At 36.8% G+C, this 12,815-nt stretch overlaps 1 protein-coding gene and 1 long non-coding RNA gene across 2 annotated transcripts; one reads left to right on the plus strand and one right to left on the minus strand.

Annotated features, from left to right (window-relative positions):
* The first annotated feature begins 389 nt into the window (after positions 1–389).
* On the plus strand, positions 390–11,112 carry tpi1a (triosephosphate isomerase 1a). Its single transcript, XM_007230543.4, has 7 exons — positions 390–585; positions 1,959–2,082; positions 2,198–2,282; positions 2,426–2,558; positions 3,490–3,575; positions 8,541–8,628; positions 9,916–11,112. Exons 1-7 carry the CDS (start codon positions 474–476, stop codon positions 10,032–10,034), a joined length of 747 nt encoding a protein of 248 aa, XP_007230605.2. The 5' UTR covers positions 390–473; the 3' UTR covers positions 10,035–11,112.
* LOC125799461 (uncharacterized) lies at positions 5,951–6,464 on the minus strand. Its single transcript, XR_007438439.1, has 3 exons — positions 6,382–6,464; positions 6,109–6,225; positions 5,951–6,030 (listed from the first exon to the last, which is right to left on the minus strand). It is a non-coding gene; the product is annotated as an uncharacterized LOC125799461 (long non-coding RNA).
* Positions 11,113–12,815: the final 1,703 nt, after the last annotated feature.

A 12,815-nucleotide genomic window follows, 5' to 3' on the forward strand; every position in this document is an offset into this window, starting at 1 on the left:
TGTTTTATGCATATAAAACAGCCTTAAAAACATTGAACATTGAAGCATTTGAACACTTTATTTTTTACATATTGTCTTCATCTAATTCAGAAAAGACAATACATATGAATCACAAAACTAATGTCAACCATTTTTTCAGCGACTTTGAACATTAAATGGGGTGAAATTCACATCAAAAATGATAGGAGGGTTAAATAAATATATTAAGAATGTATTTCATTCCGAGGAGGTGAAAACAATGTGCTACAGAAAGAGTATAGAGAGCCGAGCCCCTGATTGGATGCTTTGTTGGATATCCCGCCTCCATTATATAACTGGGGCTAGGCTTGAGCCAATCATTAGCGGAGCTCGTCATTAGCGCAGCGTTAACCAATCCAGTGGCGCGGTGTAAGAGCCGAGAGTTGCTGTGGAAACCTCAGGCCTGAGCTCCCGGTTTGTTTACTGCAGGTCTTTTGCAGTGTGTGCTCGCAGTGATGGCGTCCAGGAGGTTCTTCGTTGGAGGGAACTGGAAAATGAACGGGAGTAAGGACACTCTGGGAGAACTCATAACCACCCTCAACACGGCTTCTCTCAACGAGGAAACAGGTAACTGTACTACACAGTGTCCTCATTCTCCGCCGGACTGCAGCACCTGCTCTGATGCAGTGACCTCCAAACACAGCCCAGTCAGCAGAGCCTGTTCGTTACAGCACCCAGTACATGTAATAAACCAGTAGTAATATGAATAATAATATTATAATGATGATGATAATGGTAATGTAAACCAATGATAGGAAAGTTTCTATGTATGTCACTTTTATCTAGATGCCATTGTGACATTGGTTATAAACTTGTAGCTTGTGAAATTCATATATTATGATGTTAGTTACATTTTAAAATACACTGCGTGTATAGTGTAACGTTATAGTGTAAAGTTATACCTTACATTAGGGGTGTACCATATTGTACGCTACACAATAATATCAGCAAAAAATTCTGACATGATAAAAAAAACTGTATCGTGATATTGTGATATTTTTAAAAGCAGTCTGTTTTGTATAAATTTAGATATTTACTGAATTTACATGTAATTGCTTACTTGCAGTTTACATGCACTAAATATGCTGCACTTTAGTTTTATGGTAGATTTTTGTTGTTACATTACTTTTATTATTATTTTTGTTACAATATTTTATACGAAATTATGGTCTTAATAAATTACTTTTATTGTAATGAACAGACATTTATAAATTGCTTTGTTTTTACTGAATGCATGAAACTTCGAGATATACTAAATAAAACTTTCATATTTTAATTACCAATGAAAGTTTGTAAATGTATACTGAAGTCATCCAGGCTATGAAGAAACACATAAGGAATCATGTAGTAACTTAAAAACAAGACCAAACCAAACAACAAACCAAATTACTCTGTGAAGAATTTAGGTGGGTCTTATCCATGGTGCGACTAACTGGCGCTTTCTGAGGCTGGTATCTCTGATTAACTTTCTTTACTTAGTTGAGTAGTTCTTGTCATATTATGGATTATAACATCACTCAACTAGGGCTATTCACTTTATACCAACTCTACCCCTTTTCAACACAACTGATGCTTTCAAACACATTAAAAAGACAAGAAATTCAAGTAATTAACTCTTGGCAAGTTCAGCACAGCTGTTAACTGAAATTAACTGACTACCTTATAAACCATGAGAAACTGAAATCTCAAGATATGCAAAGCTGTCATCTAAGCGAGAGGTGCGAACTCTGAAGAATCTAAATTATAAAACTTTTTTATTCTGGCTTGTTCAACACATTTTTGTTTACTAAATAATTCCATATGTTTTTTCATCATAGTTTGGATGACTTTAGTATTAATCTGCAATGGAGAAAAAAATACTGTATTAGTTATTCGCTGTATCTCTCTGCTCTGCACTTTTTTGTTAAATGATAATGTGGGTGTTGGGATTCTTTCTGCAGAGGTGGTGTGTGGAGCTCCATCAATCTACTTGGACTATGCCAGATCCAACCTGGACCCCAAGATTGGTGTGGCTGCCCAGAACTGCTACAATGTGGCCAAGGGGGCATTTACTGGTGAGATCAGGTCAGCCACAATATTATTTTTGCTGTATATTTTCTTTATTTAATTATGTCAACCTATCATGATAATGTGCCTCTCCCACTAACTAATAATTTTTATCTCTACCCTGATGGTATAGTCCAGCAATGATCAAGGACTGTGGTGTTGACTGGGTGATTCTTGGTCATTCTGAAAGGAGACATGTGTTTGGTGAAGATGATGAGGTAAAATGTTTCAGCAACTCCTTGAGTGTTGTCCTATTGCGTTTGTTTTTTACATTTTATAGATGTTTTCTTCACGTTGCCCACTACTACAGTAACCACAGTTATCAGTTATTTGTTTTCATGCTGATTTGTGTCCTTTACAGCTGATTGGCCAGAAGGTGGCCCATGCTCTGGAGAGTGATTTGGGAGTGATTGCATGTATTGGTGAAAAGCTGGAGGAGAGAGAGGCAGGAACCACAGAAGAGGTGGTGTTTGAACAGACCAGAGTTATTGCAGGTAATAAAGAGTGCAGAATTTAACCACTGCCTCAAATTTAATGCATTAATGTTCCTAATTTGATAAACAAAAAAAGATTTGAAAAAGGTTACCGGTCTTAAATTCTGAATTCTGGCTGTAAAACAAAATTTGAAATACTAAATACTATTAAAAATATTATAGTATTCTAGATTTTATCACACCTTTATGCTAATTAAACATAATCTTACACCCTGCACAAGGAGCGTTGGGATACGCATTGCTAACTTGCAGCCCACAAAGGTTATTTTCACGCCTTGCACCATGAAAAGAGCGTCAGAGTTTACGAATATATCTACACCGACGGATGTGGTGGTCTAGAACTGTGGTGGTTTTAGGTAAATTTCTTCGTCCATTCCTATATTGGCAACGCAGGTGCACCCCCCCGCTTGTTACACACACACAAGGACATAGTTTGCAAACCCTTTTACATCAAAAATACTTCAGAATACTACAGAATACTAAATAAAAAAAAACATTTTTGTTGCTGTAAATGTCCTGCTTGTGCATCCTTACAGTGTTAACAAGATAAGTTTCCTCTACTGAAAATCTCAAAAGTGCTGCGCCGTTAAAATACCAATCCACAATCGCCATTAAAGGAAATGGCAAGTTAGACGCTGATTATTTCATGTTATGCCTAAAACACACCCTTGATTTTTTACGAGAATTAGTACATTAGTAATTTTTGGTAATTAGACATTTTGCACATTTTGAACTAGGCAATGCATATTTTTTTGCGTCCTCACTATGCCAAAGACACACTGACGCCCTAAATCAAGCTGCGTGGTTGACGCCTTGCCTATAGATCACTAAAATAGAGCCCTTGGAAAGCAATTTCACTAATGGTCTCAGATTTATTAATCTAACTGTACTGTAGTGTTTTATAACGTAACTTTTATGTGTTCCTTTGCAGACAATGTGAGTGACTGGAGTAAAGTAGTGTTGGCATATGAACCTGTCTGGGCTATTGGCACTGGCAAAACTGCCACACCTGAACAGGTAGGTATTTAAGGAATTCACATTAGTATACTGTTTGCTCTAATGTTCATTTGGCCTAAAAGTTGCTTTGGAAATTGAACGTTATCTTCTTATATATTTTTCAAGATAATAAAAAATGCTTTTATCAACCATATATGGGAAGGTGACAAATCCTCCTTGTTAAATCCCTGTTGGTTTGCTTTCAAATGAAACACTGAACTTTGCTTTTACTCTAGCTCATGGCCACATTTTGTAGTAGATAGTATAGTTAAGTATGCTGTAACAAAACCATTGTATTTATTACATAATTACTGTACTCTAAATGTGTTGAGGTGGAACAGATGCCACAAATATAAGAGTACATTTTCTTCTGATGTGTTTTGTCTCCAGTTTGGTAATCCGCTGAGATAGTCTACAGCCATTGGCACAGTGTGATCATGAGTCCTAAACTGTATAGCTACTGGTATTCTCATAACTAGCAGAATCTGGTGGTGATGTGCTATTATCTGGTATGAACCCAACCAGCTTTGGTTTTGTGTGTAAATCTGGAGGGATTAGATAGTTTTGTGTTTATTGAAACACAAAACTATGTACCATACTTTTTTGTTGTGAGGTTTATAGTATGTAATTTCCATTACCAAACTTTCATCATTAAACTATGCCAAGTAAAATATAGTTTAACATTTTTTAGCCCTGGTATCTTATACATTGTTGAATGACCTGTCCATTGAGTTATCCACTCAATCCATCATTTTGAAATGCTTTGAACTGATTATTCATTGTGTTTAAATAAATAATGAGTTAAATTGTGTCCAAAAATAGGAGACATAGACATAAATAGCAGGGAAATAGCAAGTAGCTTTGATGTTGAAGCTCAAAGATTATATGAATCTGGTGAAGGACGGTCACAACAAGTTTTGCGGAACATTTAAAAGCAAGTCTACTCAAGCATTGTTTTGCATGGATTAGGTGAGTTAGAGAAGTTCTGTGGAAATCGTATATACAAATTCTTCACAAGCATGTGCTTGTCAGAGGATTGTAAAAAATATAATTCATGTTATTACAATAAATATCACACACAGATAGGATGTTTTGATAAAGATATAAGTAAAGATCTGTTTGACTTGATATGTTAACCGTTATTCAAGTTTTAAGGCAATGTTACACAGACAGACTGTGATAATGAGGTGTTCTATTGTTTTTCTACACCCTTTAGCATGAATAAGTAATTAAGTGAAGCCAAGAAGGTGTATTTTCAGGTGTTCACAGGAAGGTGCGTTAAATAACTTTAAATGTATTAAATGGGTTTGATACCCAGGTTTAATTGTTAAAGGTGGAAGCCACATTTCATCCGTGTCTTACATAATATACATAATTCTAAAACTGAAAAACAGCAAAAAATAGGGTGCGTGATATGAGATAATGCTGCCAACAGCAACAATGCTAACAGCCGCAGTAATAACAACAGCCTTCCTGTCTGTTGGTTGCTTTAATCTAACTCTGATGTCTCCTTTTTTGTCTTGGAATCCAGTAAAGCGATTCCACTGTCGGCAAAAAATCAGGTTAAGAAGTAGTTTGGTGTGCATTGACTGTGGATCTCGCTTTGCCTTCAGCGGATTTTTGTCACATAAGCAGAGTCTGCAGTGTGAAGAGCTCCCTATGTTGCTGCACATTTGTAATGCAATTTGAGCTGTTATTCAAGGAGTTATCACAGCTCTTCGATGTATGTTTCACTAAACGTGTGATAAACATGATAAACATACAATGAATTGCACAGCCCTAGCAAAAATGGACAAACAGTGACAGGGAATATAGCTATGCATGTCTACTCTTGGTCTGAGCCCTGGCTTTTATGTTTGAAAACATAAAGTTGTCTATGGGATTTAGGGACTGAGACTGAGAGTGTTGCAGGTCCTTAAAAAGTTTTAAAATGTCTTAAATTAAAATCCTGGTAATTAAGGTCTTAAATTGTCTTAAATTCACTGGAAACTTGCTGTAAGTATTACATTTTCAGATGGTGAGTGTAATGGCAGTGGGAAAACACAGTGGCCCACTGTGAACATCTAATCTGGGGAGAGAACTAACATCAGCTGGGAGGTAGCTAACATTAGCGATGAACTTGCTAGCATACTAACATCAGCAGTTAACTATTTACCGAGGAGAGAATGACGGTTAGCGGAGAGCTAGCTAACATTAGCGGCAAGCTAGCTAGTTACCGAGGAGAGAACTAAGGTTAGCGAAGAGCTAGCTAACATTAGCGGCCTTACCGGGAGTTAGTTACCTTACCCGCGAGTAAGCTAAGCTACCGGGAGTTAGTGACCTTACCGGCGAATAAGCTAAGCTACTGGGAGTTAGTGACTTTACCGGTGAGTTAGCTAAGCTACCGGGAGTTAGTGACCTTACCGGCGAGTAAGCTAAGCTACCGGGAGTTAGTGACCTTACCGGCGAGTAAGCTAAGGTACCGGGAGTTAGTGACCTTACCGGCGATTAAGCTAAGCTACCGGGAGTTAGTGACTTTACCGGTGAGTTAGCTAAGCTACCGGGAGTTAGTGACCTTACCGGCGAGTAAGCTAAGCTACCGGGAGTTAGTGACTTTACCGGTGAGTTAGCTAAGCTACCGGGAGTTAGTGACCTTAGCGGCGAGTAAGCTAAGCTACCGGGAGTTAGTGACCTTATCGGTGAGTTAGCTAAGCTACTGGGAGTTAGTGACCTTACCGTCGAGTTAGCTAAGCTACCGGGAGTTAGTGACCTTATCGGTGAGTTAGCTAAGCTACCGGGAGTTAGTGACCTTACCGGCGAGTTAGCTAAGCTACCGGGAGTTGGTAACCTTACCGGCATGTAAGCTAAGCTACCAGGGAGAGAACAAAGGTTAGTGGAGGTTTCCAATACAATTAATTATTTTCTCCCCAAAAAATGATGACTACATTTTGGGGTCATATTATTAAAGTATTTATCGAGGTTTAAAAAAAAAGTCTTAAAACCTCTAGACTTTTAAAATGTTTCAGGAACTCTGACCATACTGTAAGAATCTCATATCATTGCCTTCCTATTCGAAGTAAAGGAGAGTATCATATAATAATGATTAGGGGTGGCTAACAAATCCATTTAAAATGTCATACAAATATATAAACCAGGCAACACACAAATTAGCCTGGAAAATGGCAAACATTTTGTGAGAGCTGTGAAGAACACCCAAAAATAACCTCACCAAAAGCATTTGTGACTTTATTATTGAAATCTGCAAAATTGCAGAATGACACCAAAATATAAGTATATAGAAGAAATATGCAAACCACTAATCAACAGTACGAATCAAAAGTCTTAAATATGAAAGATATACAGAAACTAGACCTGAAAAAGCGTGTCACATGCGCTCAGTGTGAACCTGCTGTCATCTGTGAAGAGAACGGGGTGCCAACAGCAGATCTGCCAATTCTGGTGGGCTGCACAGTGCTAGGCTGTGAGCACAGGTCTCACTAGAGGATGTCGGGCTCTCATACCACACTTAACAACTATAAATTTCCCCCAGGAGGAATATTAATGTTCATAAATTGTATTATTGAGACAGTTTGGTCAGAAACATGCACACCAGTAGCCCGCTGGAGGTCACTCTGCAGGGCTCTGGCAGTGCTTCCTCTGTTCTCCTTGTTCAAAAGAGCAGATACTGGTCCTGCTGCTGGGTTGGTGTGCTCTACAGCCCTGTTCTGTGTGATTTTACTGGTATCTTATCCTGGGAAACAGCAAAAAGCAAAACTAGAAAAGGGTCAGTCATTCAGGATAAGTAAACACGTAATTATATGTGGCTGCAACCTGCAAAACTGTTCCCTTTTTGGGGGGTTGAGGTCTTGCTGTCTTACTGTCCAATGCAACTGTTATCACTTGCAGTCTTCACAGAACTCTGAACAGATTGATGTCTAGGGAGTCTATGTGTATTGTGATTGTTATCACAATATAAGTTTTCATGTTAAACACATTGTGACAGCTCAACTCAAATTGCATTACCTGTGTGCAGCAACAGAGGGAGCACTTCTTGCTGCACACTGTGAACCCATAAACATATTTAGGCTAGAGGCAGAGTGAGGCTGAGGTCCAGATTCATACAGTGAATAAGGTCGACGTACAAGAACATGAAGTCAGTTACGAGTATACAAAGCTAAAAAATAAAAAATAATAAATAAATAAAATAAAATAAATAAAATTGGATAGCCCCTAAAATAATGTAGATTTTACTGACACTGTCAACAACAACGATCAGCGAGTAATCCAGCTTGGAAAAAAAGTGTGCATAGTGGCTAAAATGCTCCAAGTCAGCCGAAGTAAGCTGTTGTGGCAAACCCACTTAAACACTTCAGAGGCAGACTGCTGTGTTTGTAGCTTTAATCTGGCTATTAGCATAGTGGAAATGTAAAAGTGGCAATTAGATGCTCAGTGGTTCAGTCACAGTTGCTGCGCTTTGTGTTGCAGCAGCATGTAGTCACATTTCTTGGGTGGTGCATGTCAGGCTATAGCATAGCATATGTGTAGGCTACTCACCATACATTCAATATAACAGCATAAATTGGCCCTTAATTGAAAAAAAATCAGTGCTGAAAGTCAAGTGCCAAAAAACCTTCAAGGTTTTAACCAATATAGAATCTTAATTTATTTCATTTCCCATATATATATATATATATATATATATATATATATATATATATATATATATATATATATATATATATATATATATATCCAGCATCTTTATCACAAATAGCATTTTTTATCAACATTGTGCACCTCTATTAATATCCCTGAAGTTTAACTGACTTGGTATTGTACTGTTATAATTAAGTGCACCCTTTTTTTGAGCAGTGAATACGTAAAGATAAATTTAAACATAAGAATCAGTTTGCATTTGTTGTGTGGCAGAGTTTCAGTGCTTGGTGAATTTGGTGTGTATCTGTTTGTCTGTGTATGACCTCTCTCTCTGTCCCTTTTTCCCCTTAGGCCCAGGAGGTCCATGAAAAGCTGAGAGCATGGATGAGAGAGAATATCTCAGAGGATGTAGCTGACTCTGTGCGCATCATTTATGGAGGTAAATATGATACATGCTCAGGGCTTCGCTGCCTATTTCTGCTGGCAATCTACTGATTACACTGTCTGCAGAAGCTGCAAGAAGCTTTTTACTATTAATTACCCAGGAAAAAAATAAATATAAATAATATAGTAGTATTTAAAAATACAAATTCTATGTGAACTGTATCTCATTCTTGCAGTTGCATAGAAGTCCAGCATGATTTTTACTTTTCAGGGTCAGTTATAAGATCATTGAACAATACAATATTTGCATTTGTCTTAAAAGTGAAATTTAGTATTTACTTGACACTATAGCACATGACACTACAATCTCTTACTATCTACATGCTTGTTATTTATTTACTGTAGTTAGTAGATATGAGATGGGGAAATTGAAATGTGGGCTCACAGACAGGCTCAAATGAACTTGGTAGTTAATAATAAGTGTTTCTTTTTATTTGTTACCAAATTACCTATTACAGCTACAGCAGGTAAAAAACATGCATCAATGTGAAGAGCCAAAAAACAATTACCTTAGTCCAACCCAACAGTCATCATAAATAGTGCCAAAGAGAGGGCACATGGGTGATAGTAATGAGGAAGGGTATTTATTTGTAGGATAGCAAGGTAACAGACTGTACGATTTTATAACTTTCCTACATAAATGTATAATAACATTTGATCAATTAAAAGAGCACTGTACTTCTATACATGCCTGGCAGTTTAGAAGCCCAAACTGTGCTAAAATTAAATATCAGATTTTAGATCACATTAAAAAGGTCACATTTGATGAGAAAATTTTATTTGGGCCACATATTTTCTTACGTGCTGTATTAATGTACCCTTATTTGGACTTATTTTGCTCTTAGCATTTTATTTTCATCAGTGGAAATTAATCCTTAGATCTTGTTGTAAGGCTTGTGTTGAATACACTCTTACATCTTTAAAAATGTGTTGATTAGTCAGCATACATTGAATGTTTGTGCATCAAGACCTGCTGATATAATTAAACATTTTGAAAATACACAGTCACAGTTGCTGCAGTATGTGTTGCAGCAGCATGTAGTCATATTTCTGAGCTGGTGCACGTCAGGCTATAGCATAGGGTGTGTAGGCTTCTTGCCAATAGTGCTTGTAATAAGGCTTGTAGTTTTGAATAGACTCTTAAATCCTTTAAATGTGTTGGTTAATCAGCATACAGTGCAGTATGTATGCAGTGTATTAAGTAAAATTGTGAAGCTTTTGATGCTTTTTTATGTATCTGGCTCATTATGTTTTTTTCTCTCCATTTTTTTCTCTTCTTAAGGTTCTGTGACTGGGGGCAACTGCAAAGAACTTGCAGCCCAAGCTGATGTTGATGGCTTCCTAGTGGGCGGAGCCTCCCTTAAGCCTGAATTTATTGACATCATCAATGCACGGGAATAGAGGATGTTTTGTTGAGTCACGGAATGATCACAGGCTCCAATTGCAGCATATTTACTGTAGGTACAAAACCCTAACCACTTATAAGTAAATCTGTAAGTGAGTGTGATAATAGTAACTGTGCACTGCCTATTGGTTGAGCGTTAGCCTGCTGTTTTGCTTGAAGGAGTTCACTCCCAAATCTCCCAGCAGAGGAAGTGTCAGGAGGGGGAGTTAAGTGTGTTGAATTACTACTTAGCACTCACTCACTTTTTTCCCCAATATCCACATCCAGGCATCTTTGCCACTGGATGAAGTTCCTTCCCTACTAGCTTTAGCATTTTTAGCTATATTCTGTGCTAGCTTATATGTAATTCAATGTGCACTGCTTGATCTGCAGAGATATACTGGAAAGGTCCACACAAGAACAGCATTTTCATAGTGTCAGTATACTGTGCACTGATGTTTTTTTTTGTATAACTGGCCCTCCTGAAGTGCAGTCCTGGTCCTTTCTTTTCATTCTGCTGCTCTCAATAAGGGCTGGCTGAGTGACATCTAAATGACTATAACTGTTCCCATTCAACTGTAACCATTCAAGCTGCCACTTTCTAATGTTTGTACACTCCTAGGTCAGAAAAAGAACTTCAAACTGCGTTCCCTGTGTCTATCTGTCTTTTTCTGAAGTGCGCAACTAGGTGCTTCTCAGAAATGAGCTGAAAACACGTGGCTTTAAGAACATGCTAGTCTAAAGAGATGAGAGCCAGTCATTATACGTCAGAACTTTCACTGACGCTCGGGTTCCATTTTCCTGCCTGAGTCTCTAACTGATAATTACAGCTGACAAGTGACACTTGAGTGTGTTTTTTTTCGCAGTCAGACACTTGTAATTACAGTTATTCTGCCCGGGCTTGAATGCAGCACAAAATGTAGTTTTCTGTCACCTTTTCAGCCCATCTGGCTACCAGTTATTAGGAGGACAAGAAGTGCGCACTATTCGCAACATACAGAATGGAGTCATTGCACTACATCCAACTGTAATCAGACAATACTTGAAATCACATTCCCTCAGCTCAGACTGTTGATGTGTAACTGAAATAAACTCCACAGAAAAATCTCTTTGTTGTCAGACTCTGATTTGGATAAATATGTTAATTACATCAATCATAAACATACATTCTCCATTTATTCATTTGTTTGTAATTGGAATATTTGCATTTGCCATTTGAATTATTCAGAGTTTGTGGTGTAAATATACTGTAATTTAGAGTGGGAAAGAGATGTTTTCAAAGTGGCTCTTTGGCTGTGAGGAATTTCTGTAGTTAAACTAATTATTCTTATATACTGTATATGTGCATAGTTTTCTCTTTTAAAAATATGTGTCTGTATGATAATATACTACACACAAACATATAGGAATGCATAAATACCATTTTTTTCAACCTAGTGCGAGTATGTGTACATGCTTTGTTTGTTCTTGCCGATACCGATACCTATTTAGATTGAAGTAATCAGGTAGCATTATTGTGTAGTTGTTCGTGTAAAGTGAGTTTTGTTGTTAGTCACATTATATGCACCTTTTTGTATTTTTTCAAACAAGCATATTTTAATAAATTCGACAATTATGCTTAAAAAATATACGTCAGGGCCACATCAGTCTCTTTTTAATTTTAGGTAAATACTTTGCATTGGATGTTTGAACTCTTTGACGTAAAAGTGGACTAAAGTTGTGCACTCAATTGCTTATGCCATCTCCCGTGCTATAGTGGGCACACATTATAAAATGTTTGTATGCGTATATGCATATATGTTTTGGTAAAGGAGTATAAGTATAAGGATAAATGTATACCTAGAAACATACAGTTTTGGAAAAAAATAAGAGGCCACTTTAGTTTCTAAATCAGTTTCTCTGATTTTGCTATTTATAGGTTTATGTTTAAGTAAAATAAACATTGTTGTTTTATTCTATAAACTACTTTCTCCCAAATTCCAAATAACAATATTGTCATTTAGAGCATTTACTTGCAGAAAATGAGAAATGGCTGAAAATGCAGAGGTTTCAGACCACAAAAATGCCAAGAAAACAAGTTCATATTCATAAAGATTTAAGAAATCAGAAATCAATATTTGGTGGAATAACCCTGGTTTTTAATTACAGTTTTCATGCATTTTGGCATGTTTTCCTCCACCAGTCTTACACACTGCTTTTAGATAAATGCACCACTCCTAGTGCAAAGATTTAAGCAGTTCAGCTTGGTTTGATGGATTGTGATCATCCATCTTCCTCTTGATTATATTCCAGAGGTCAAATCACAGAAACCCATATTTTTTTAGGTGCTCTCTTATTTTTTTCCAGAGCTGTATATCTGCTGTTTTGTATGTTCTATATTCTGATATACTTGATTTTTGATTAATTTGTTGCACCAAAAGTTTGCCAAAAGAACAAAATAGTTTTTAATTGTTAGTTTTTAGCATTTTAATTCATTTCCATGAATTCCATGCAGCCTGGTTATATGTGTAGCTACTGAGAAGGAGTGTTCATAGGACATTCCAACCGAGGACTATTTAAATTCAGCTGTTTTCATGTTAATATGCTGTTTAACAAATGAATGCATATTGCCCATATTGCCCATGCAGATTTTTAAAATATTATTTTCTTATGTGTATTTATGGGTATTAAAACCCTCTGCTGTTCTTTTTACCATAAACATTTCAAGATTGAACTTAAAAACTGAAAAAACAAAACAAATGAACCCAAATAACATTTCATTTCACTCATCTTAAATGTAACCAATGACAGAAAAAACA

This window comes from Astyanax mexicanus, chromosome 3, assembly GCF_023375975.1.
Source record: "Astyanax mexicanus isolate ESR-SI-001 chromosome 3, AstMex3_surface, whole genome shotgun sequence".
Taxonomy (NCBI): domain Eukaryota; kingdom Metazoa; phylum Chordata; class Actinopteri; order Characiformes; family Acestrorhamphidae; genus Astyanax; species Astyanax mexicanus.

Excerpts from the sequence above, each read along its gene's own strand:
- tpi1a (XM_007230543.4), top strand. The coding sequence starts at position 474 with ATGGCGTCCAGGAGGTTCTTCGTTGGAGGGAACTGGAAAATGAACGGG. Across the intron at positions 2,083-2,197 it reads GCATTTACTGGTGAGATCAG|TCCAGCAATGATCAAGGACT; the intron begins GTCAGCCACAAT and ends CTGATGGTATAG. Across the intron at positions 3,576-8,540 it reads AAACTGCCACACCTGAACAG|GCCCAGGAGGTCCATGAAAA; the intron begins GTAGGTATTTAA and ends TTTTCCCCTTAG.